This window comes from Molothrus ater, chromosome 5, assembly GCF_012460135.2.
Source record: "Molothrus ater isolate BHLD 08-10-18 breed brown headed cowbird chromosome 5, BPBGC_Mater_1.1, whole genome shotgun sequence".
Lineage (NCBI taxonomy): Eukaryota > Metazoa > Chordata > Aves > Passeriformes > Icteridae > Molothrus > Molothrus ater.
This window is the reverse complement of record NC_050482.2, coordinates 55,965,156-55,991,230: the sequence shown is the minus strand read 5'-3', so window position 1 is coordinate 55,991,230 and position 26,075 is coordinate 55,965,156. Positions and strand designations below refer to the sequence as shown.

Below are 26,075 nucleotides of genomic sequence, written 5' to 3'. Positions count from 1 at the left end.
CACAGAACACATCTTTTATTCAGTAAGCAAGCAAGCACAGAAGTATAATGTGTAGTGCTTAATATTCATACAGTACTAAAAATATAAAAATAGAAATAAAATTTCACTGAAAGCATTTTCACTCACAAATATACAAGGAAAAGTGCTGTCAAGCCACATCATGCTACACCACTTGCCAGTGCTGAACTGACAGTTTCCCAACAGAACTGAAACACTAAAAACTAGTCCTTCCTCATAGTTTTTGGTGAGCCTGAACATTTGACTAGCAAAAAATGGGCCTCCTGCAGCTGAGAACCTAAAAAGCATAGATGTCATTACATAATAGAACAATAAAATAATTTGGGAGAGTACTGTAATGATAGTAGCCTCCTTCAGGCTGTTTGTGTAGAGACCAAAAAAAGATAAGAGAAATAAACTTGAATCCTGATTATAATCCAGATCAGTCATGGCTAACAATTCCTGGAACCTATTGTGCATGGATATTTGCGCAATACTCCCACCTGCTGGCATATCCATCAACTCTCTTCCTCGGATGCTGCAGTTCCCTTTGCCTGCTTTACACTGGCACAGATCTTCCCCTTAGGTCTGGTGGAGTCCAGGAGAACAACCCATAAGCAGTGCTAAGTGCCCTCAACATTTAGTGAAACTCGAGCTTTTTCAGCACCTTAACTTTTGGGGCTGCCCTTAAAGGGAGAAATTCACACAGCAAAGTGACATGGGTTGGAGACTGATTTTTCGGCAAAGTCCCTGCACCAGATTCCTGGCTTTTAAGCCCCATTTTGAGGGAGTGACCTAGAGCTGAGGGCTTAAGAATCTTCTATCTGCTGTCCCTGGGCATGGATCTGAACTGCCTCCATCAGCTGCCTCCACAGCTCTGAGCTGTGTCCATAAAGGCATGGATGGGATTTGGGATCAGGCTGACAATCACAGCTGTAAACCAGAACAAGCCCTGTCTCCCAGAGTGTGCCAGTGCACAGAACCTGCTCAAATCACACAGATAAGGGTGTGCAGAACCTAATGTGAACCCCACTTGGATTAGCTCCTATTTTGGAATGGGATTTATTTATACTTGGCTATACCTGCTATAAAAATAAATGTGACAATTAACCCCTGAGATCATTCTAGCATACTGTTTTGGCCTGTTACTTGTTTCCCTCAGAAATAAATTTTTATTTGGTTTACGGATGTTCATTTCGGTTCTAGTGACAAGCTTTTATAAAACACATTAAATAATCAATGTGGGGCTGAAAAGGTGTACATTCTAGTTGCATATATGATACATACCTTATACGTATATAATACATTCCATAACAGCTGAATGTTCTAGTATTGTCTGAGAAGTTCTTCCATGTGGACAGAGGACTTAAATACTAGAAGATAAACAGCTGTTCAGGATCAAAGATAATTGCATCTGATGTGGTTTACTTAGATTGTTTTTCTTTCTTTAAATCTTATTACACATAATAGCTACAGTAGTTTGTCCAGCAGGTAATAAATGAATGCATAAAGCACTTCTAGCTATATCTGGATATCATATGCATGCATTTTTTATAAATAAAAATCGAAAGTGAGGTCACATTTTCCCATCTTCTGTTTATAAACTAAATCAAATTTCTCATTCATTGAAACAGTGAAGATGTCTTTCCATAGCCCAACTCGTCCTGAAACACAGAGAAAGAATACAGGTCAGAGAGTGGAAGTAACAGGACACCAAATACCTACAATTTAGTTGTGCTGGGCACCAAGTATCAGCTGTGAGATTCTGATCAGTCTGGGCTTTCTCTGAAAGCTTAATGAGACCTAAAGCTGTTCATTGTCTCACCCAGTTACTCTGGCACTACACTTGCAAAGCCTTCAAATAAAACACATCTTCAGCTGTACCAGCCCAGTGTCACACAGGAAGAATTCATATTTCTCTGAGACATTACTCTGGCCTTAATCAGAAATGAACAGAGATTTTGGGTTGGGTGCTCACTTAAATGTGGATTTCTTCTTTCAGTGCAAGCTATGGCTGTTTAATAATTCCAACAGCTAAGAACACATTTCAAAATCACCATGCCTCTGGCACCTACTGCTTAGAGAACTATCCAAAAGGTAGAGAGAATGTGGGGTATAAAACTGACAACTGGAGTATAATATTTTCATTGCTAATTTCTATTATTTTGTGTCTAGAGATAAGTCCAACAGATGAATTTCCATTTCTCAACATGGAGATATTTGTTTGCTAAATACAAATTTCCATCTATGAAAGAGAACAAGTGCCATGTACTCAAGTTGAGCCACTGACACTTTAATTTTTTAACAGGAGCAATAGGAAGCTTTTGGGAGATGCAATATGGACACTGAGCACCTTCCTCATATGAATTAACCTATGGAACCCAACCAATGACATAACATAACCTGGTGACCCTGCTGAACCTACCAGCCAAAGGCAGGAGCCCCCTTAACAACTGTTTCAATGCAGCCCAAGATATATTTAACTCAAAGTCAGCCAGGGTTACTTGTGGTTGAATAAGCCTCATGGAATAACCAGACTGAGAGCCCCAATTCTCTTCTCATTTATGTTGGAGATAAAGACAAAATCCAGACTTGTTCAACTGGAATAAATGAAAGGAAAATTGGGACTGTGCTACCAGAGTTTCATCATAACAGCAAGAACAAAGCTACATGCAGGGAACTTAATTATGCATTTGATGCATAAGAAGAATACCCATTTAATTCAATTACCATTGCTTTTATGCAGAAACTATATAATTGAGACCAAAGACAAAACTGTCTGAAACATCTACATATTACTTATTAATCTGATGGTATAGCATGTGTGGCAAGGGCCATTTTATGAAAGCAGGGCTTTTGTAAAAATCCTGAAGGTATGAAAGGGTCCTGATTTCTTTTCGGGATCCAAAGACCAGAATAATCTGACACTGAAAATGCCATTTATTGTTTTCAACAATTTTCTCACATACTTTTAAAAGAATAAATTAAGAAAACACAATCATAAATATCTGATACTAACTTAAATCTTGCTCTGGCAACTATAACAGCACAAAGTACAGCATGAAACACAAAACCCTGTATTTCCCATTCAATAATGATAATAAAGTATTTTATTCCTTTGCTTGGTAAAAAAAAATCCTTTAATTTCTGAGTCTCCCTAAAAACATGTACGGACAAATGACAAGTTCTACAAATGACATACATACACAGTGGATTGTTTTTAATAATTCTTTTCTTTTTTTACCATATCAATTGATAGCTTGTCAAAAAGTCACCCACCTGGTTTATGATTTGAATCATGCAACTGCGTAAATTATGATGTGATAAGAGTCAAATACAAGTAACATATCTAATCATTGTTCTGCTTTCACAGCAGTTCAGGGTTATCTTCAGAGTAAAGATCAATGTGCTAAAAGAAAAAAAATATGAAGAACTAAAATAAAGCAAAATAATAAAGTAAATGTAACTAATGACAAATTAAAATATTTGAAACAAATTACAATCAGCTGTCATGTCATTGCCACCATTCTTTGTCACAGAAACGAACAGAGAAGGAACAAAGCACTGCTAATGAAGCTACATTCTGAGTAACAAAATATTGTAAAAGCCAAAGACAGCAAAGAAAAGAAATTCAAAATAAGGATATTTATACTAAAAAGCACACAGCAAACAAATGACGAAGTATCACATTAAGTGCTGCAGCTCCCTTCCTTCTCTATTACAACATGAGGGCCTTTTTCTGAAACATACGTAGACAGTAGAATTAAGAGGGTACATGTGGGCCAACAAGTAGAACACAACCCTGCTGTTTGTAAAGCCTTGCATCCACATGAGCACCTTAACCAAGGACTTGGGGATGTCCCAACCAAATGTGTGATAACTGAATAAATAACCAGCTAACACAGAATCAGTAGTCAAGAGGAACGGTAGTATTCGGCATTTTCATCAGAGATTTGAAAATAATTATAAAAATTGCAGCTGGTATAATTTGCCGATCACATGAAGGATGGCTGAAAGTGGTAGTATGGAAAGGGCTCCTATACACAGAAGAAGACCAAAGTATTCCTGTCATAACCGCTGAGTAAGGGACAATAACCTGCAAATTGCTTCCTCTGAGAAACTTTGTGGTGACGATAAACATGTGCTTCATGTGTGATGCTGTATCATAAAGTGCTGCTATGGGTGGAAAACAAGGGAAAGGTCCAAATAGAACTGGATTAAATTAGTGTATGAAGTGATTTTAGGTTAGGGTAAGGCATATGTAGGGGTAACATAGGAACTGACCATCTTGACTTGGTTGCCTCGTTTTTAAAAGTGATGTAGAGCAGCCCACAGAAAATAATCTGAGGGAGCCTAAATTCACTCTTATGTTTTTCAAAGGCAACTGAAAGGACTTGATTTCTTATCAAAGGACAGATGTATCAACAGATCACATGGCACCTGCAGGTTCTTAGAGAAAGAGTCTCATCAGAATAAACATCTGGAAGACAAACACATTTTAAACAGCTGAGTTAAGAAATTAAAATAAAAAGCTTATAAGGGACGCTGTGGTTCCTTGTAATTTTATGCCTTCCAAATAAGAAATATCTGCTATTCTTGAAAATCCTGATCTAATTAAACCCTAGGGCTCAGGTCAGGATGAACTGTGTAAGATGGTGTGGGCTTTGGCATGCCAGAGGTCAGAAGGAGCAGAGCAGAGTTCTCAGCACAAGGAGCTGAATCCATCAAAGTGAGACAAACTCTCTGATGGAGTGGTGTGACATTACCCTGTTCATCTTGGATTCTTCCATCCTTTCCAGTCACTTCTACCTAACCTGATTTCAAAACAACCCAGCCCCCCAATTGCACCAACAATCAGCTCCCTCCCATCCTTTACATGGCAATATTTTGCCAGCATCTAACACACCCTGGGGATTGCTTACAACTTCTCCAAGAAGAGTTTTGCTGTGGGTTTTAAACATACCCCTGCCAACAGGAAGAGCCTCTGCATTACAGCACTGATCAATGAGTTGATGGCAGTGTTCCACCATGGATTCCAACTGTGCTTTGTCATAAGAAACTCCTAAGAACCTCACCAGCTGCTCAACCATTGTCGCTAGGTCCTGCAAGAGACCATTTAAAACCTGGGTTACTTCACAATAATTAAAATCACATTTTTCATGAGTTTAAATATTGCAAAGTAAGTTATATCCTGGTGAGTGTGAAAAATAGAAGTGCAGAAGTTGCAGAAACACCACTGCATTGAAGTTTTGCCACCTTCCAATTTGCTGAAAAGAAACACATTCTGAACAATTAGAGTAAGACAGGCTGGCCGAAAGCATGGCCATGTAACCTTCAGATGCTGGAACAGGGAACAATTGAAAAGTAATTGTGATGCTTCCCACTTCAGGGAACACCCCACCCTGATCCCTTTGGAATACCAGTGCATTTCAGAGGATTTAAAAGTTACTTTGATTTTCACCTTAGTCAAATAACTGACTAAAAATGTTAGGAGAGCCCTTCTTCCTTTGTCAGCTTCTGGGACTGCATTCATGTAGATGGGAAGGATCTGGGGAGGTGGCCTCTGAGAATAACCATTAATTTACATCTCCAGAATTCCAGGGTTCTTCAGTATGAGTTGCAAGGACAAAATAGTAATACTTATCAGGAAGCAGAAGGATGCTGTGATGCCACCATCTGGTGAGCACAGTTAGGAATCCATTAATTATTCAAAACCATGGAATTGAAATGATTTTGACTAAACTTTATTTACTCTGATTGTATTACACCTTCTTTTAGAATCCCACTCCATCAGAAGGCTCAGTAAAGCTGGAATTATAATTTACCCAGCTTTATTGAGTCTTGTCCTGATTTCTTCTTCTTACAGGTTTAGAAACAGGAGCTGGGTTTTTCCTATGTTTGCATTAGTTGTCCAGTCAAATAAACATTCTGAAGTATTTTCATTAGCTGTCAAAAAGTTATTACTGCAACAAGAAATACATAGTATTTCCACTAGATTTCTGATTTGAGTGGATTTATTAGCCAGCATACTGTAAGGACTCAATAATTCTATCTACCTTATGCTACATGATCATACCCTCATTGTTTTCAGATTTGTTTTACAGAAATCAGTAAGAACAACCAAATAATTCCAATAAATGCCAAATACAGAGGACAAAATAGTGATTATATATTTTTCCCTCATTGATATGGCACATAGAGCAAGACATTTATTTTAAAAGAATGCCCAGGGCTGAGTGTAGCAAGTACTGAACAGTTTCACATCACTGCCTGCCCTGAAAGTAGTTCAGTGCCTATACATACAGGCAGACTCCCCAGTAAATTAATATGGATATGAAAATGTCTAAAGTCCATAGAAGCTACTGAAATTTTAAAGCCAGTGCTTTAAAAATGGTATCAGGCATTAGGGAGCCTAAATATGGACATAAGAATGTAATTTTGTGCTTTATGTATTAAAAACTAGGATACTAAATGTGATAAAAACACCATTTTGCTACATCTAACCTACCTTATGCATATCTTCATACTTGAGAAAAAGTACATTGGCATCCATGTGGTGTTCCCAAAACTCTTGCACATGCTCAAACCAGGAACCATACCCTACTGCAAAAACATTATGATTGGCATGAGGAAAATGAACACTTTGGTTATTAAGCTGTTTTCAGAAAGGAAAAAAAAAAAAAAAAAAAAAGAAATAACTGGAGTGGTTCATAGCCCCAGGAGAGCATCATCTCATTTTGACCCATGTAATGGGGGACCTAACCCTCCCCCCAAAGCTTTACTCATTTGTTTTCCAGTTCTCTGATTAAGTCCACATTTGCACTGATTTCAGTCAATTTATGTGTCTCTACCAGAGGTTCAGCCACTGGTACTTGGCATTTACAACCTCAAGAATCTCTTTTGTTGCCAGTATTACAAGACAACCCCTCAAGAAATGCATTCTACATTTTTCTCTGCTACCAGTGACTAAATTTCCTGTGCATTACAAACCTCCCATTTGTACAGTTATGGCCATGGAACATGCTGCGATGTTTTATTGGCTCTGGGAGGTCGTGATAAAGTCAGATGGCTGCTACAAGATAAAGAGACAAATAACTCTTGGGATACTTACAGAGAAAAGAGTACCCAACCTTTCTATCTTAGAAGACCTTCTAACGTGTCTTTTTTATGTCTCTGGTCTTGAAGTTCCTGATCAGGGGCTACAGGCAAACATTGCATTCCCAGGGAATGCAAATGGAAAACTGAAGGTGGGCTGGAGTGGGAGGAGAGCATTAATCCTGCTCAAGCTTGCAGGATAAGGAGCAGCAAAGGGGTTTTTAGGCCTGTTAAATAACCTCCCATTGGTAGGCTTTCCTTTTTTCTTCCCTTTGGTATTACACAGCTCCTTCAGCATCAACTCTCCTAAATTCCAGGTTTGCTGCTCTGGATCTACAGGAGATCCTGCTCTCAGAGTTCAAGGTACCTGGTGAATTCTCAGTGTCACATTAAGGTATCAGAGGAGATATTGCAGAAAAATAAAAGGCAGCAGGATTTTTTTTCTCTTCCTTTGCTAGAGTGTGGCAGTCTCTTGGTTATTATTCTCCTCACAGAGCTGCATTTTTCAGGCAGCAGCAGCCTGCAGCTGCCTTCTCATGGGGTCTCACTTGAGCTCACTGGTGCAGGCCGAGATAAGGCCCATGCAAACTAGAGAATTTTGTGTTAACTTCCAATGTATGAACCTTGAATTTTTGGCTGAAATTTAAATATTAAAGGAATTACCAGGAAAATAACCCCAAACCTGAGGACCAGAAACACTTGTGAGAAGTAGCTGATAGTGAGGCATAACTGAAATCAAATGATGCTGGGAGTATTCACCCCTTTTTACGAGGTACCTGGCAGCCTGAATACTGAATTTCAGAAGAGTACACCAGAGTTTTGCTCCGGTTTGGGGGGCAAAGTGCTGAATCCAGGGGGCCAAATACTGTAAGGCAAATATTTACAAAAAGCACGGCTCATAGTTTGCATGGACAAATCTCAATCCCCGCAGCGCTATCTGTAGCAACCTCCTTGCTGTATATGCAAAACAAATGCACCTTTATCCAGTTCACTTCTGTACTTGCAGAAGGAATGCAGAGATGAAAATAAATGTGTGCAGAGAGAACAGCTCCTTACACTTGTCATTCATAAACCTTCTGCAGAACTCCTGAAACGTTCCTCTGTAGCTCATGGTCCTTAGGGAGCGGTGGAACTGGTAATAAGACACCACCAGGTCTTTGGGATTTCGAGCCATGTATATTACCTGTGATGGGGGGAAAATCATCTTGTTGAAAGCTTTTTCCTCATCCCAAAGCACTGACACAACTGCTGCTAGCAGAGTCAAAACAAACATGAGCTCATTTTCACCTTTGAGTTGCCGTTGTGGAGGTCCGAAGGCAAAAACCGATAGGGCAGGTGGCTTTTGATGAGGCGAGGGGATGTCAGCTCCTAAAATAAAGCAGAGAGAATTGTTTCCCATTGACCACTGCTTCAGGGAACATCCTGAGCTGGCCTGAGCTGGCACACTTGAGGCCCTCTACTACACTGACTTCCATTCACAAATTCACTTCCTAAAATTAACAGGAGTTAGGGACTCAAAATCAGGTCAGGGAATTACATCTGGTTTTTAAATATCAAAAGGTTAGATAATGTGTTAGGGGTTTTGTCATATTGGGGTTTTATCCCTTTTGTTTCAAAGCATGTCCATTTGCAGGACCTTCTCAGAAAGAGAATATAACTGCTGAAGATTCTCAATATCAAAGTCACTTTATTTCCAGTGATGCCTCCACTAAAATCCTTGAAAAAATACTAGAAGTTCTGAAAACATGACCCCTGACTTCTTCCAAATTTTACCCTTGCATTTTATTTTATCCTCAGAATTAGACCCAAATCTGAATGTGTGAACATCTTTCAAACAATATTTTTTTTTGTAATTTGATACAAAATTGTCTCATGACAGAAATCATGCTCTGCTATAAAAAATGGAATAAATCCATATTGAATCAAGCTGCTAGCACATGGCATAGATAAGAATGTGTAATCTCAAACTAAACCTCTTACTATTGCCACCACTGTTTTGCAGCAGGGTAGCACTGAAGTCTTGCTGGATTAGGCATCACAGATGAATAGGAAGAGCAATCTCTGACCTCTAAATACTCTCAGCCTAAAGTAGGTGGAAGCATGCCGTTGTCATTGACCACAAGCAGCTTAATTCTATCCCTGCCAGCCTCAGCTTGCTCAGTCCAAGCAGCACTGCAGCTGTTACCAGGATGGCCCTGTAGAGTTATCCTAATAATTCCAAGACATGCCTCTGTCAGAAGTGGCTGCAGCAAGGACAAGATCACACTTATGTGCCATACATCAAGGGATTCTTAATACTGCATGGAATTTCATGCAGGATATTCCAGACCCCTCAAGCTACACCCTACAGTGTCTGTAGAGAGCCAGGATCTGTGGATTTAAAGACTGAGATGTGTAAAGTCAGAGCAATGGGAATACAGATGCATGGATAGCTGCATTTTTAGTTACTCTTTTACAAATTCAGGGAAGGAATCAAAGCAAATTTGCCTCATTTGGCCAGCTCCCGTTTACATAAGCAGGAGAGGCCTGGAACTTTGATTCCCACTGGCAAGATATTTAGGACATGGAGACACATTTAAAGTATTAAACAGAACACAATGAAGCTTAATAAAAGCAATTTAAAATGACCTATTAGCACTTTGAATCATTGCAACATTCTAAACAAGTCCAGTGACGAGGACACAGGATGAAATGAAGTGAAAAACATGGAACTGAGGAAAAAGACACCCAAATGCTGAAGACTTTCTTTGCAATAAATTGTACCTTGATGATGTCCAGACCGGGCTGAGGATACTCTAGGACTGGAAGCTGCTCATCTATATTCATTAGTCCAATCTCATCTGGATCAGCTCCCTGACTCACTAGATACACCACTTCCTGCAGCAAGCCTGTGCCTGCACAAACCAAACAATGAGAGAGAACAGATTGTATTACAGTTCTTATCTAAACACAGCCATATGAAGGGAGACTAAACAGAGAAATAATGGCAACTTTTGTCCTCAACAGTCTGCTGTGAGCTAAGTCTATTACTACAGTTTTATTGTAGTATGTCAGCTCTCTTGGTTTTTTAAATACATGTAGATCTTCCATGCAAAAGACCTGAGATTTTTTTTTCTTCAGTAACAATTTAAATACACTTCTGTTTCCAAATCACTTAAGCTGTGAATTGCAAAGCATTTAACAAAAGGTTTTACCTCTGTAAATGTTACTTTGGCAAAACACTACTATTTCCATTTTAGGAACTAAAAATGAGGTGAACAGAGGTCATCCAAGTTCACAAAATGCATTAGTGGCTGTGCTGAGAGACCTTTATTCTAAATTGAAGGCAAGGCCCCTGTTATGCAATGATTTGAGAGTCTATTTATGCCTCCAGGTTATGGAGTGGATAAAGCCCCAAATACACCCATACATCAGTCACAAGCTTGAGAAACCTCAATTATGCATCTCTCCCCACTCTGAGGACATTTACAAAGCACCCATTAGATATCATGGCCAGTGATTGCACTTTGGAAAATTAATAGGTGCTTCAATTAGGGCTTTGGACAGGGAAACTATTCAAAATGACTTTACCTTCAGGCAGGTAGGGAACCCTCAAAACAGAGATATTTGACAGAGGGTTATGAAGAGAAAGGCTCTTGGTGAGATGGAGGAACAGAATGGGGAGAGACCACAATGAGCCAAGGGAGAGACCCCACAGTTAAGATGAAAAGATCCCAAGAGTGTGGGACACCCTGGAAACTGCAAAAGACAGACCCATTATTTAACCCATTATTAATTATTTACTGTGAGCAGTAAGGGAAATGAGACCAGGATTTATCCACTCTCTCGTGTTGCCTAAAGGAACAAGTAATGGTTCCAGAACTGGTTACAAAGCCCAAGCCTGCTCCTCCATCCCAGCCTGTGGAATGGTGAGCTGTAAACTCTGAGATCAATGACCATTTGAAAATAATTTGTGAGTTGCAAGTCACTTTCAACAGTCACTAGTTAATTCATGTTAACTAACAAGACTGTACACACAAACAGGCACCTTTGTGTATGTATGTTATACCAATCCTGTATGTTGTTCCAATAAAAAAAACAAAAATCAAAAAACCACCACCAAAATATAAGATCTAAAACACTACTGCATCATTATTCTGTTTATTTTTTAATCTGAGACAGAAACAATTAAGTGAGGCCAATGGTTGGAGTGAACACAGCCTGGATACAATGTGAAAGAACACACACCTCCAAGAATTGTCTTGGATAGCAAGCACTTCAAGATTCCACTGTTCCCTTACTGATTGATGGGTAAATTCAAAAGGACTGGGACATGAAAAAAAAAAAAAAAGACACTTTTATATTACCATCACCCACAGAGACAGTTGTCACACACTTAATACATGGCCCCCAAGGCCGTTCACTCCGCATTTTTAAGTTCAAGCATATATTTTATGCATTCAAATCAACATTCATACAGTACTTTAGTATCAGTCCTTGTGACTCTGAATGACCACAACCCTTGTTCTCATTAAATATTTATTCTGACCAGAAACACCCTGGTTCTCCATAATTTATTTCAGTATTTCCTATTCCACCTGCAAAGAGAAATGCTATCACAGCAGCCCTATTTTCATGAAATGAAAAGAATTAACTCTGTGGGGATACACAATAAACTATTTTTTCATTGCTCAGCTGCTCTCTAGGCAGAAAGCTGCCATGTCTATTGTGCCTCAATACAGAAAGGCTGCAGGGTTGAGGCAGAACCACACTGAACCTTCGGGAGGGCAGCACCAGCTCTCCACAAAGTCGACCAGAAAAGTTAAAAGTCAGGACAGGGAGCACAGCCCCCATGGGGAGCACCCCTTTACCTGGTTATGCCCAGAGACCTGTGACTGTGCACCAGACTTGGCTTGATTGCTGTCAAATCCATGGAGAACTGCAGAGGTGGGAAATTACCTATTTCCCATCCAAAGTGGGGGTTTTGGAAGCTCAAAAGTCTCCATCTAAAAGTGTTCCCACCAAAACCAGGGACACGCTGAAAGAGACATGCTGGGACTATCCAGTAGGCTGGAATTTCTCCTCCCTACACCTGCAGCAGGATTACTCATCTCGGTTTCCCTCAGCCATGATCTCTGTGCTAGTTTTCTCTTTTGTTAGTCACTGTATTTTTTCCCTGATTTTTTTAGCCTGATTTTTTCCCACATTAGCACTCAAGTTACTATGCTTCAGAATTTCAGGGTCTCAATGCAAATGAAAACTAGGGAATTAACTTTTGAGGGAACAGTGATTTTTTTTAACTTGTCACCCTTAATCAATTATTATTTACCACACACACAAATTCCAAAACCTCCAGGTAAAAAATTTATCATTGACCTGGTTTCCTGTTTAAAAGAACAAATTAAAATATCACATGCCTAATTTTTTAAAAAGAAAAAAAATCTAAAAACTTTTATATGTATAATTAGATAGATATGACCTCTTCACATCTCTGCTAGGACTAAAACCCACTCAAATTAAATGTATCAGAGCTAAATGTTCTTTTGGTTTAGGAAGGATGACTTAACCTAGCAACAGGCAGTCCAAATTCCAGACCTGGCTGCTAGGGCAACATCTTCAACCCTGGGAACATCAGCTGGCTGAAAAGCCAAATAAGGTGGGATACTGTACCTATACAAAAAATGAAGAGCCCAAGCCTAGACCTGGGGTAGCAGAATTTATTAAAATGCCATAGTGTGATGGGATCTGAGTCTTCTGCTGCATCCCCACCTGTATGTAACACATACAGAAATTTGCCATTTGACTCAGCTGACTTAGTGATCTCTATGGAATTTTGCAAGAACCATCATTTTTAGGGATGGAAAGTAGGGTAAATTTCTGAAACTGAGATTATCAAAGGAGATTATGTGAATAATGCCAGCAATCCCAGTCTATCACAAAACATGGCCATATTTGAATGTCACAGAGCCTTTCTAACAAAAAGGAAAATTATGATACCTGTTGGACAGAAGAAAAAGGTGAGGCAAGCGAGAAGAGAAGAGAAGAGAAGAGAAGAGAAGAGAAGAGAAGAAAAGAAAAGAAAAGAAAAGAAAAGAAAAGAAAAGAAAAGAAAAGAAAAGAAAAGAAAAGAAAAGAAAAGAAAAGAAAAGAAAAGAAAAGAAAAGAAAAGAAAAGCGTGCCTTTACATTTCTGGCCCTGCCAAGGCAATGGATGTTGTGCATCTCCAGTATCTTCACTGCTTCCTCCCTGTGCTGTTGAACACCTGCACATGTACATGCACATCTCACTTGGGATGGTACAGAAGGATAAACACAGTAGGATAATCATTGAAAAACAGGATTAACTGCCAGCCTTTGGATAGGAGAAACCGAATGCCACATTAATAAGTTCCCAGCAATTCTACCCTTTCTTTTTCTATCTGCAACATTTCATTCAGGAGGAAGACTGCTTACCCTGCTACCTCTAAGGTCATATTGCCAAAACAGACATGGAATTCATGAACACTTATCCAATTACAGCTAAAATGGAGGCAGTCTGCATCTGAGGAACTTCAGTGCAAAGTACCTGAGAAATGCTCTTCCTGACAAGCTCCTCTGCTATGTCAATAAAACGCCTCAGGAGAACAGAGTGTTCCAGTTTATCACACAATATCTGGAAAGAGAGGGGGTGGGAAACCGCTGTGAGAAGCTACTACCTGCCAGAATCTGCAGGTGTCTTTAGGAGACCTTTTAAAATTATCTGTGAGCCAGTATTTCTATACCCTGCATAACAGGAGTCTGCTGGTGAGGATGCACTGTTCTTTCCTGGGCTACTTAATGATGCACAGGAACCAGGACTCATTACAAATCCCACCACACCCCAGCAGTCCTTGTGACTGGGAACTCTTCCTTTGTGCCCTTTCCATGGCCAGTGCCTCAGCAGCAAGAGCTAAGTCAGACCAGGGCCACTCTGCCTCTGCTCCTCAGGAGCTGCTGCAGCAGCAGCCAGGCAGCACAGGGAAACAGACACGACTCGAAAACACCACAGCTACTCCTCCTACCTTCTGTGTGTTAGATGTTTTCAATGTCAAATTTAGTCACTGTGGAAGGGAGAAATGTTCTCTAGTGCAGATGTTCTCAGGCTTCTCTCAACTCTTTCTGGCCACTGGCACTCCTATGAAGTCACCAGATATCATAGATGTGTTCAAAGTGAAGTGGCAGATATAAAACCGTAAGATTTCCAGTGAAATTTCACTTCTCTAGGTGGTTTTTAAGGTAGTTTCTTTCAGTTTCTCCTTCTTATCAGCTAAGACAGGACAAAGCTGCAGCCTAAGGATGCAAAGGCCCTGGTATATTCCCTTTATTTGTTCCTTGTATGGAACCACATGGAAAATTAAAATAAAGAAATACTAATGCTAGTAATCTTACAACCCCAATTATCTGTACTTTGTTTGATCTGCCAGAGCTTGACCAAATTTTGGCTAATCCAGTGCAGCAGATCCATTATGACTCATAAGTTTTTTATAGCATTGGTAGATGCAAGTGCTCATTAAAAGTGAGGGCTGCCAAAGCTGCCAGACTGGTCTGCAAGTGCTATACAGCAGAGGCTCACACTGTTGTTCTAATTGCCTGCAAGCTCATTCCTCCTTGGCCAGTTGCAGTGTAAATCTTCAGGTCAGTATGACAGATTCATCCTCACCCTACAATACTGGAAGGAAAATTAGATTTTCCATTAGAAGAAAAAAAAAACATTTCCAAAACATTAAAGTATCTCCTCTTGAGGTCTATATGCTGAAGTTCTCCTACAAATTCGAATTCCACCTGGCTTACGAATAGAGGTTTTCATTAATGACTAGCGTTTTAAAAATAAAAATAATGTATATACCTTGATACCATATTTTCCAATTCTTCTGTTTTCCTAAATGAGACTGGGGATTCAGAATAAAGACTGAAATGGTGATGTTATATTGCCACACTATTTCTTTTGACTGACCAATTAAATATTTATCAGAGGGCCCAATTTTGAGAAAGGACTGATTACTCATCCTTTAAAACTAATGTCCCTCTTATATGGCCTAAATGCTGCACAGTCAATAGGTAACTGTCAAGGGAGTCTGTGGGACACAACAAGCCTGAATTCAGACCTTCTGAAAGGGGACAATTTAGGTAAGACTGGATTTAAAAGAAGTGCTAAATACACAACTTCCAGCAACATTCAGTAAGCACAGTATTAGATTTTTAGACTTCATAATCCATTTATTTTTCTTCTTGCAGCTACCAGCTTTTGAACCAAAATCAACAGGCTAAATTCTGCAGACATGGGTCCATTAATTCTGAGTTGTGTTTTGAGTATGTTTTGCCAGAGGCTATAAACAGCACACTATGAAACCCCATTCTATTTAGGAGGAAAACCTACTTTCTGTTTGCTAAAAATGCTGTCACCAAACTGTTTACACACACATATTATCCACAGAATTATTGCTATTATGTCCAATACAGTATCCTAAAGCACTGCTTTAATGAACTGGTTACAAAGCAGAGCTATTTTTGGCTAATGCATTAGTACTATTTTTTTTAAAGTGGCCTGAGTCGTGATTCTCCCTTACATTAGCACACTAACTACTCAACAGAGGACGGGATGAGAAGTGCACATCAACCACAGAGTGTCTGGGACTTGGCACTGACAGCTGGGGCAGCCTCACTCACACAGCCAGGCAGGCGGCCACTATTGCCCACACCAAACACCAGCCTGGAGCAAAACACCTCCTTTGGAGCATGCTGGGTCCTAAAACTGGAGCAACACTAGTAAATAAAACACACCAGGACCTGTTCTCTGGGAGATCTGTGGAACAGCCAAACCCACACCCACAGAGATCGATTCCCTGAAGAAGAGAGGCTCATCTGGCTCTTGCTGGCAGAGGTCTTTTGCTGAGGAGAGCTGGGGCAAAAAGCATTTATTTTCTATCCTTGTTAATAATCCACAACATCCTGACATGCTCTGCAGCAAGGGCTGAGTAAGTAGCATCCTAACAGCTCTAAGAACTGTGAGTCAGGTCTACAGATCTACTGTTAAAAACATCAACAGGCCAAAAATTTGCCTTCATTTTGCCTTCTGATTGAAGAGTCCTGATTTGTGTCTTCAAGTTTGTCCCTACATCCATGACTTCATCATATCCAGCTGTCCTGGATTTTGTCACAGGTCCTTCACAGACAGCTGCTACTGGCTGGTTACAGAAATCTCTTGGTATCAGATATTCAAAGGGAAAATGGTTTTACTCTTCTATGGAAGCTTTAGCTGGGCTGTCCATATCTGTGGATGTTCACCCTGTCTTGTACCAGGTGTCAACACTAATGGAGTAACTTCACACAAACTGCTCCAATCCACTTAAAATTAGATCTGCCAAATTAGCTGAAGGAGTTTCTACTTTTGGCATCAACTCATGTAGCAAATTTTGTGTGGGACAAATCGGAATGCGTCCACCCAAAATACTCTGCACATTGTTGTTCTACCAGGAATGATGGACAGCAGGCTAAGGGTACTAACAACCCTGCACTAGCACAGGCACCTTTAAAAGCAGATATCCTTGGGTTAATTTTTCTTCCAGTTTCTACTCACCAATCAAACATACTTCCATGGTAAAAGAGAGCACAACATCCGATAGACCAAAAAAACATAACATACAACATGCAGTAACGTAGAAATAACCAATAAGCCTGCTTGCTCTGACAGAATGACATTTCTCTTCCCCCTTTCCACATCCATTTAAGGCTGACCAGGTCTAAAGCCAACCCAGCACAGTAAGTTGTTAGCTCAGTTGTAGCCTGCCCTCTTGTATCCTCTGGCAGTTCCATTCTCCCATCTTTTTAGAACCCATATCAAGAAACATGCCTAAATTGCATAATACATTACCCCAGCAGGAGCTCATAATCTCCAGCTGAAATTCTTCCCACTGTGCCTTTGTTTTCACACACTGTACCAAGGACAACAATGCAGGAAAGAACTTTGCTGTGATGACAAGTCATTGGGTTTTAAAATCACACTCAAGGACTTCATTGCATCGAAAAGAACTGCAGAGTTACCCCTAGCTCCACTGATTTCTGGGACACTGTGTTCTCTTCTACAGTCATATTATGGTCTGTGAGTAAATACAGAGCTTCACAGCAAGCTCTGCTGACTGAGATAGGATCAGAAATCAGGGAACAACAGGGCACTTCTATTAGGCACTTGTGTTGAGGTAGATCTCATACCCTTGGCTGTGAACATACTCCTCTCCCCACATAATAATGTCAGATGTCTGTCATTACTCAAAAGGCAATTCTCTGCCTCAGCTTCAACCCCTTCCAGGAAAATTGTTAGGCAAAACCTGCCTACACATAATGTGCATTTGCACATATTAGGTGGTCAAGTTTCAAGAGAGCAGCACAGCAATAATATAATGTGAAACAGCTGCAGGTACAGGTTATACATTAAAAAAAACACAACCTGTCCAGTCAGCTATTGCTTCTCTAAGGTCAAGGAGTAATGCATTTTGTCCCACACAGAACCCCACTCAAGTTATAGCTGCACTAAGCAAAACCATTCTTCTCAAGGTACCTATGTCCCCCCCACTAGCTGGACTGCAGCTTTAAGCCAGCAACAACCCTTTCCATTGCTGCTCTTCAGAATCAGAAATGGAAAGAGATCTGTTTGGGAGTATAAAAGGGGATCAGCCAACCGATATATCATGGGGTGGATGCCTAAAGATTTTAGCTTTTTTATACATTTTTCATATATTCATAGCTTTGCGGACTGATAATACATGGTTATATAGCTCCTGGTATTTTTCCTACCCTTTATCTTAGATTTTAGAGTAATAAGGTGATCTTCTAAAACATTCCTGAAAGACTGATTTTCAATAAGGGAACCTTCAAGGACATTTTGTTTTCCAAATGTCAGCCCTAAACCAATTCTAATGGGACAGAACCTGGGGGAAAACTACCTAACCAACTGCTCTTCTAATTGGATAGTATTTGTTAGATATCATCATTTGTGAAACTTATAAAAATTATGGAAATCTGATGCAGGGTGTGCCCATAACCATGGGGAAACCTGTAAGCTTCCAATAAAGACCTGCTTTTTTATTTTATCATTTTAATACTTTTACAAGGTTTTTCCCTTTCAGGCAACAGATTTACAGTGCTGCAGCAAAATGGTTGAAGAGAAGATACTTTTTCTGACAGAAAGCACTGGTGATCCCATATAAGCAGTGACATTGATCATTATTAATGTGCATTTCAGCTCTGCATGCAGAGAGCAATCCAGCTTCAGCAATGCCTGTAGCTGTTCTGTGTTACTTTGGCAATCCTGACCAGCAGTAAACAGGCTTTGGACTGCATGATTAAGCTGTGTTTCTCATGGCCTTGTGTCAACAGGTGGCCAAGGGGCCAATGGCACCTGGGCTGTGCCAGCCATGGTGTGGCAGCAGAGCCAGGGCAGTGACTGTCCCCTGGGCTGGCACTGCTGGGGCCACACCTCAAATCCTGGGGCACTTCTGGGAACCTCAGGACAGGAAATGGACATTGAGGGGCTGGAGTGTGTCCAGAGAAGGGAACGGAGCTGGGGAAGGGGCTGGAGCAGCAGGAGGGGCTGAGGGAGCTGGGGGGGCTCAGCCTGGAGAAAAGGAGGCTCAGGGGGGTCCTTCTGGCTCTGCACAACTCCCTGACAGGAAAAAAATATATATGGTAGGTGACATCTGTTTGCCAATGAGAACTGTTTACCATTATATATGAAAAATTATAAGAAACACACCCAGTGGAAAACACAGACAAAAAGATAATATGATTTATCCCTGGTCACAGAATCTGCAGCCACGAAGTCACATTGCATGCCCAGTGTCCCAATGCTTGTATCACTTCTAAAGCAGCATTTTTGAGACAAAACAGGGTCGTTCCTTTCCCTCAGCATGGGGTATTTGAGAGGTTCCGTGTGTACAGTTCATGCCTCCACTGCACCCAACAAAAGAAAAACCTTCATTTAATTAGACTGCCTAATAAGAATTAAAAAATTAAGCACTTTGCTTCCTTTCATTAATATCTTTACTGTGACAAATGAACATTAACATGAAATGAGAATGACTGGCAGGTGGGTCTGGCTGATCTACATAATTTTCTAATTCTTTAGTTTTTGAGGTCATTATCATTTAATACAATCAAAAATGATTTCACATGTTCAGAATACACTTTTTACCCACTTTACACTTTTCTTTTTTTTTTCCTATGCTTGTTTACAAAAAAAAAGGTTGAGTTTTGCACTACTTAAGAGCAGGGAAGCAATTATGCAGCATTTGCAAAAGACCCAGCAAAACCTATTAAATAACTGGAGAATTCTTCGTCTTCTGAACCATTTGTTCTGCCTCTAGTAACATCTCTTCACTGGTTTGATAAAAGGGTCATGAGAGAAACACTGCTATCTGGATAATAAAAGGAGTTTCCCTTAACCACAGATATTTTTTTTCTGCTTTTATTTCAAGTTTGAGACATAAAAGGACCTATCCAATTCTACTCACATTGAAATCAAGTCAAATGCATCAGTGGCAAACTAGACATTGTCTTCAATTACTTATTTTTTGATAGTTTTATTTATAATTTGTTAACCTAGCAGCATTTAAGAGTGAGTCAATACCTGAAGGTATTTTGAGCTATATATAAATAAAAAGATAGACCCATTTCAGAAGGACTTTCAAAGCACAGGAACCCAGAGGCTCTAACCCCCAAAAATATTAATCTACCAGAGTCACTTTCTGCACCTGAATGGAGTGAGTTTAGGCAGTGGAATATTTACTCTTAGTGGTGGAGGGAACACAATTTCAGTCATCAAGAACATGAAATCAGATTCAAATGTAGATCCTGTCCATCAGTTCCTAAAGAGACAGCTCACAAAGCATATCTCTACACACAATGCAGTTTGCTCTTTCCTTCCTGTTTGAAAAAGAATTCCATTCATTCTAGCCAGCTAGTATGGGAATTGATGCACATTCATCTGTCATTAAAACAGAACAACATCTGAGCTTTATATATTGCTTAAAGAAACCAAATAACTGCGATGTTACTGTCAGAGAGAAAAAGTTACATGCTCTATTCTGGTTTTAAAGGTATCAACTCGCTCATCCAGATTCATGAAACGAACAGAGGTTTCTCATCATTCCATGTCACAGAGCATAATATTGCTTCAAAAACCAGAGGTGAAAGAAAAAAATCCCAAATGTATTTTGTGTAAAAAATTGATTTTAAGCCACCCTCATGATTTCTCAAGGCATGCCTCTGGGCCAGCAACATTTGCATTAATTCTCTAAATGAAAATGGTTTAAGCCCAAAGCAACAAAATTCTGCAGAGGCTATAGCACTATAAATCCAGCACTGCAGAATCTGGCTCTTTTGCAACTGCAAAGCTGTTGTTTAAAATAATGCCAACAAAACTGCTGGGAGAAGTTCCATATGAGAACACTTGAAATTAAGGCAAGTCAATTAATTTAACACATGCGGATGGATGCTTGCGTCCCCTGAGGAGCCTTTGCTACAAAGGCCACTCAGACCTGCCATTAGGAGGGAAACCTCTGCAATCCACCGCAGCTGCCACACGTCCCTCTGACAGCTCCCAGCCGAGCCTCCCACAGCTCAGGAACATCCTTGGGCAACCCTTCAGCCTGATTCTCCTCTCAGTTATGACTGTGCAAATCAGGACTGACTGTCAGCAGTGTTTGACCTGTGCCCATCTGGGTATCTGCAGCCACAGGAACTTAGTCAAGCAATAATACTCTGTATATTGAATAATAAGACTGTTACTGTGAAATACAGTAATACCAATCTCACCTGGAAATATAGCCTCATTTCCAGGAGATTTTTACAGTCTGTGGAAAATATGAAAAGTAAGATTGAACAAGATAAACAAAGAAAGATTTTGGCATACTTACTTGGTACATTTTCTTTGTAATGTATTTCTTTATTCAAGATTTTGCCAATCTGTTTTATAACATGGTCCCACAGACAGCTAAGGCTCATTGGAAGGGGAAGAAACAAGAGGCCAAAGATAAGGAATTCTTAAACCAACTTCATATCCAAAGAAAAAGCATGTATGTCTACATCTCAAATGGTTCAAGCCTCTCTGCCTTAAGTGCAGCAACTTTTGAGTGCTGAGTCTAATCAAACAATATTTTAGATGTTGATAAGCTGAAGTCTATCACTTTTACTGGGGAATCAGACAAAGAGGAAAACTGCTGATTATATTGTGCCCACTGTATCCCACAGTTTAACAGTTGTCCCTGCCATAGCTGTAATGGTCAATGCATCAAACGACTCTTTCCCTGTAACAGAAGAAAACCTCAGGGCACACAGAGTCCCCGCATGGGAAGAACATAACAAGGACTATGAGCTGAGGGAAATGGGCCATGGAAGAATGCAGAGAGACTGTAAGGGAGGGGAAGGACAGAGCTCCTCCATGAGCCAAGGAAGGGACTGGCACATCCTGGTGACCCAGCAAGAGGGAGTGTTGGATTCAGGAGTGCTAGAAATAGGAGAATAAAAGAGATGTGCACACAGTGGGAGAGGCACACAGAACAGGAGGAGAACTGAGAACCTCTCCATGCACACAATGCACTGCCAGAGGCATGACCTGTACACACAGAACCTCTCAAACACATTACAAAATGGACAACTCAAACTGACTTTCCCCGATTCATTTCACGTAACACCAGAGTGAGTGTGAAAGAATTCCAAAGAGGAGAACTCAGTAAATACACACACATAAAAGCTGTCCTTGGAATGACCCACAAAATCACTGCTGGCAATTCATTAAGGCAAAGGTCTAGAGCCATCATATTCCCTAGCAGCCAAAGGGTAGTTACAAAAATCCAGTGCTACAAGGGAAATTGAGAATCTATAGAAAGACACCCCCAGATAGGTAAGGCCATAGGCAACATTTGCTCTTTTCACCTGTTGTCTGGCACCAAATGCAAGTTCTCATGAACTGGCTGGACTTGAAGCTGATATTTGCTCAATAATTGACATTTTTCCACACAGAACTCCAAAAACTTATTTGGCAAAATAATCACCATGGGAGAGAGTGCTTCATTATTAATGTAAACAGCTCACTTTCTCAAATTACCAGTTTTGCAAAAGGCATGAACTTGTGGGTTTTGACCTGAGAAGACCGAGTACACATCCATTTAGAACACACACAAGATGGTATGAAGGGAGCTGCTGTGCACCACTTCTGAGCAAGGACATGGACAGATCATGTCCAGCCAGGGGGACACTCTAAGATACAATAAAACACTGAGTGAACCTGAACCAAACACTACACTTTAGGGACTGATTTAATTCCACTGAAATCACTGATGTTAGCAAACAGCTAACCTGGCTCTCAGCATGGTGACAAAGGGAATACCATGGAAAAGTTTGCTTCTCCATAAATTCTGTAGCTTAAGCTCACAGATGAGAATTTTAATTTTCAAGTAGGGCACAGGAAATCCACAGGATGAGAGGGTTCAGCTCAAGTTGTGGCAGAGGCACAGCGCTCCCTATAAACAGTGCCTCTGTATCTTATCTGTGGTGTGAGCTCCAGTTATTTCACACTATAGAGAACAGCATTCTGGTTTACATTTCTCCTGCAAATCTGTGTGTCCCACTCAGCCTGCCCACTCTAGACAACAAAGTTATGTGGAAGATGAAACTTTTGACTTCATTTCTTCAGTAGCACACCCGATTTTAAATTATGCATCATGATAAAAAAGGTTTTCTATAATTACAGTACTCCCATATACACAAACATAGACACACATTCATATATCTGAGTCTCTGGGTTTTAGGCATAAAGTTTCTCATAGTCCAGAAGCTCCCAAAAGCTGTTACCATTGATTGGGCACAGGTGTTAAGAATAATTAAAGATATAAGAGATATCATTATTCAGCCATCCCTCAGTGGAAATCACATTAAAGCAGAGTCACTTTCCATTAGGCTTATTACATTACTGCCAGTAAGGCCACTGGTACATTTGATTTTCAACCATTATTGGAACAGCTTCTTCCTGGGTCACTCCCAATTTACCAATAACTGTAACTATTTCCAAGCACCGCCTCCATTTCACATGTTTGGAGCTGCACTATTCCTGCAGTGTACAGTGTCTTCCAAATGGCTTCCAGACCACTCCACCAGTCCCTGGGACAGCTGAAGCAGTCCTGGCCACTTGTGGATTTTCATTGCCAAATAAGCCACCATATGGTCAATAGCTACTGCTGAAGCCTTCTGCTTGCAGCCACAGGCTCTGGCCTCTCACACATCCAGCAAACAGACTTTTTTGGGTATTTTCCACAGTTTGAGCAGATGGAGAGCTGCTGCTACACTGAACAAAGCTGATTTCCTTAGGAACAAGAAAAAAGTTTTCTGTTGGACCTATTTGACATTGGTGCATTTTTCTTTCTTGAACTATTATTCAAACACAATTTATTCACAGAAACTAGTAAAGTGGTCCCAGCCATGTTCTACCTCTGAATGTTACCAGAACAAGCGGAAGAGAGGCAGCAAGATGAAGTTGGAGTTTAGATAATGGGCTTCTGGATTTATTTCCTGGCTTTGCTGTAGACTTTCTGCATGACCTTGGCTTAATCAGTGGGAACCATCCTAGGGAAGCCCAGTTTCTGCTGCTATGCCTGTCCCTAGCCAGCAGCCCCTCTGAAGCCCTAAATAAGCTGTAAGCCACACAGGAGCAGCTGACAAAACAAACTTCCAAGGGTCTTGGTAGACTTTGGGCTACAAGAAGGTGGAGCTTGAAGATGCTATTATTGTCCAGAGCCTATTCCCTCAACAATGACATCAGATTACTCGCCACCCAAGCATTCTCTTTCCTGGCAAATAAAATCCTATTTTGATCTCAAGGCTGCTCCTCCAGCTCATCCACACAATACTGCACCTTCTCCATATCTCACCCATCTCCTCCTTCTCCCAGTGACTGCCAGTAAATCCTCTTGCAGCATGTCCATTTTCTAAGTGGGCAGCTCCCTGTTACTGGGGCCCCAAAAGATCAAATATTATGTTGCTATATGCACAAACCAGCAAATTAAATATGATTATGCAAGCTGGCTTTCCACAGCCAACTGTCTAGCCATCAAAACTAAGTTACTGCCAGCTATTAATGATATTGTGGCTGGCTGAGATTGGTTGAAGATATTTAACAAGATGCCACTATGAAATTGGGGTGCAAATCTAACACAGGAACACTGTAGCCTCAGATTCTCAAAACTGAAATCCTAAACCACAAAGAATTTAACAGAGTTGGTGCTGCATGCAACATATAAATCTTGAAGAAGACAATTTAAAAGAACAGTTTGAAAGTTGCTGTCTATTCCTAATCCTAGTATTTTGAGGGCCATCCATCTTCACATTTTCCCTTATCTAATGGATTATCTATAAAGGTCTTGCCAGTTTTTAAGAGCATAGTTAGCAACAAGATATAAAAAAATGTAAAGACAAATGTTTGAAACTGCTTGAGAAATTATAAAAGCATAATAGATGCTACTTTGTAGAAATGTGCATGCTTGAAGCAGCACACCAGGAAATTGAAAAGCATTAGCCATTCACACAACAAACAATGAAGTAAGTGAGAAACCTACAATACTGAAACATCGTATTACAAGGACATTTACAGAGCTGACATCTGTTTTCTCCAGTGGACTTCGGATTTCCTAGAAAGAGATCATCTCATTGTCAGGAAAAAAGTCACTCGAGAATGCACTCACAAAACAGTTTATCTGATTTTATCAGGTGGGGTACAAAGCTCCCATATTGTCTGTCTCTTTGGAGACAGCACTACATCCATGATAAATATCTTTAAATATTTTTGCTTGGAAACGGAGAGAATAAAAAAATCAAGAAATACAGCGTTACAAGCAGACACCCAAACGGTGTGCAACAGCCAAAGGAAGCATTTACTGGACAAAACATTCACTTGTACTGTGACCAGGGGGCCTTTCTGGTGATTCAGACAGTGCAGGAAGAACGTACTTGGAGCACATGTTCTCCCAGAAGGATCAGGGCAGCCGACTCGGGAGCGCAGCACGGAGGGAAGGCTGTGGAGCAGACAGCGAACCTGTGCACCACGCAGATATTTGCAGTGATGCCATAGCCCTTCCCCGTTCGACATCTTTGCTGAGCGAGATTTCCCTCGCCCGGAGCGGCACCGCGGCACTCCAGCGGTTCGGGACCAGCCCGGCGGGGTCCCGGGGCAGCGCTGGGCCCGCGTGTACCCACCCCCCGTGAGTCCCCACAGGGCCCCGACCCCTCTCCGTGCCCGGGACAGGCTCTCAACTCTGCAGAGCTGCGGGGGCTGCCGGGCGCAGAGCACCACACCTGGCCACAGGGCACCATCCCCGGACACCGGACACCATCCCCGGATCCAGGACAGAGTCTCTGGATCCAGGACACCATCCCAAGGGTACCATCCTTGGACACAGGGCACTGCATCATCCCCGGCCCCAGGGCTCCATCCCCGGATACAGGGTACCATCCTTGGATACAGGGCACCGTCCCCGGGCACACCCGCGGTGGAGAACAGGCTCAGGCCTCGCTCCCACATCCCGCGGGGGCGGCCGGGGCACCTCCAGCCCCCGCTCCCGGCCCCGGCGGCCCGGCCAGCGGGGAGAGGAGGAGGAGCTGCCCCCACCAGCCGCGGCAGCCCCGGCCCGCCCGCCTGCCCGCCCGCCTGCCCGCCCGCCTACCTGATTTGGGATAGGTGACGATCCAGACGTCGCTGTCCCTCACCGGGAAATTGGCGATCTCCTCCATCTTCCCGCGGCAGAACGGCGGCAGCCGCACCCCATTGTACTCGAAGTACTTGCTCTCGAACTCGCAGGGCGTGCTGGGGGTCTCGGCCTCGCTCTCCGCCATCCTCTTCCCTGCGGGCCGCGGGGGAGGCCGAGGGGCGCGGGCCGCGGGCGCTCCGGCGGCAGGGAGGGAGGGAGGGACGGATGGAGGGACGGAGGTGGGGAGGGAGGAAGG

The 26,075-nt window shown here is 41.4% G+C and overlaps 1 protein-coding gene across 1 annotated transcript; it reads right to left on the bottom strand.

The window, feature by feature from the left end:
• SULT4A1 (sulfotransferase family 4A member 1) lies at positions 1–26,075 on the bottom strand. The gene is made up of 7 exons (XM_036404927.2): positions 25,796–26,075; positions 9,856–9,986; positions 8,380–8,460; positions 8,149–8,275; positions 6,506–6,600; positions 4,961–5,099; positions 1–1,661 (listed from the first exon to the last, which is right to left on the bottom strand). The coding sequence occupies exons 1-7, from the start codon at positions 25,962–25,964 to the stop codon at positions 1,549–1,551; spliced, it is 855 nt and encodes a 284-aa protein (XP_036260820.1). The 5' UTR covers positions 25,965–26,075; the 3' UTR covers positions 1–1,548.

What these genes read in the sequence shown, in the direction of transcription:
- SULT4A1 (XM_036404927.2), bottom strand. Translation starts at nt 25,964, where the DNA reads ATGGCGGAGAGCGAGGCCGAGACCCCCAGCACGCCCTGCGAGTTCGAG. An exon ending in CGTCACCTATCCCAAATCAG is followed by an intron (nt 9,987 to 25,795) that starts GTAGGCGGGCGG and finishes TGGTTTGTGCAG; the next exon opens with GCACAGGCTTGCTGCAGGAA. An exon ending in AAGGTTTATGAATGACAAGT is followed by an intron (nt 6,601 to 8,148) that starts GTAAGGAGCTGT and finishes ATGTTTTTGCAG; the next exon opens with TAGGGTATGGTTCCTGGTTT.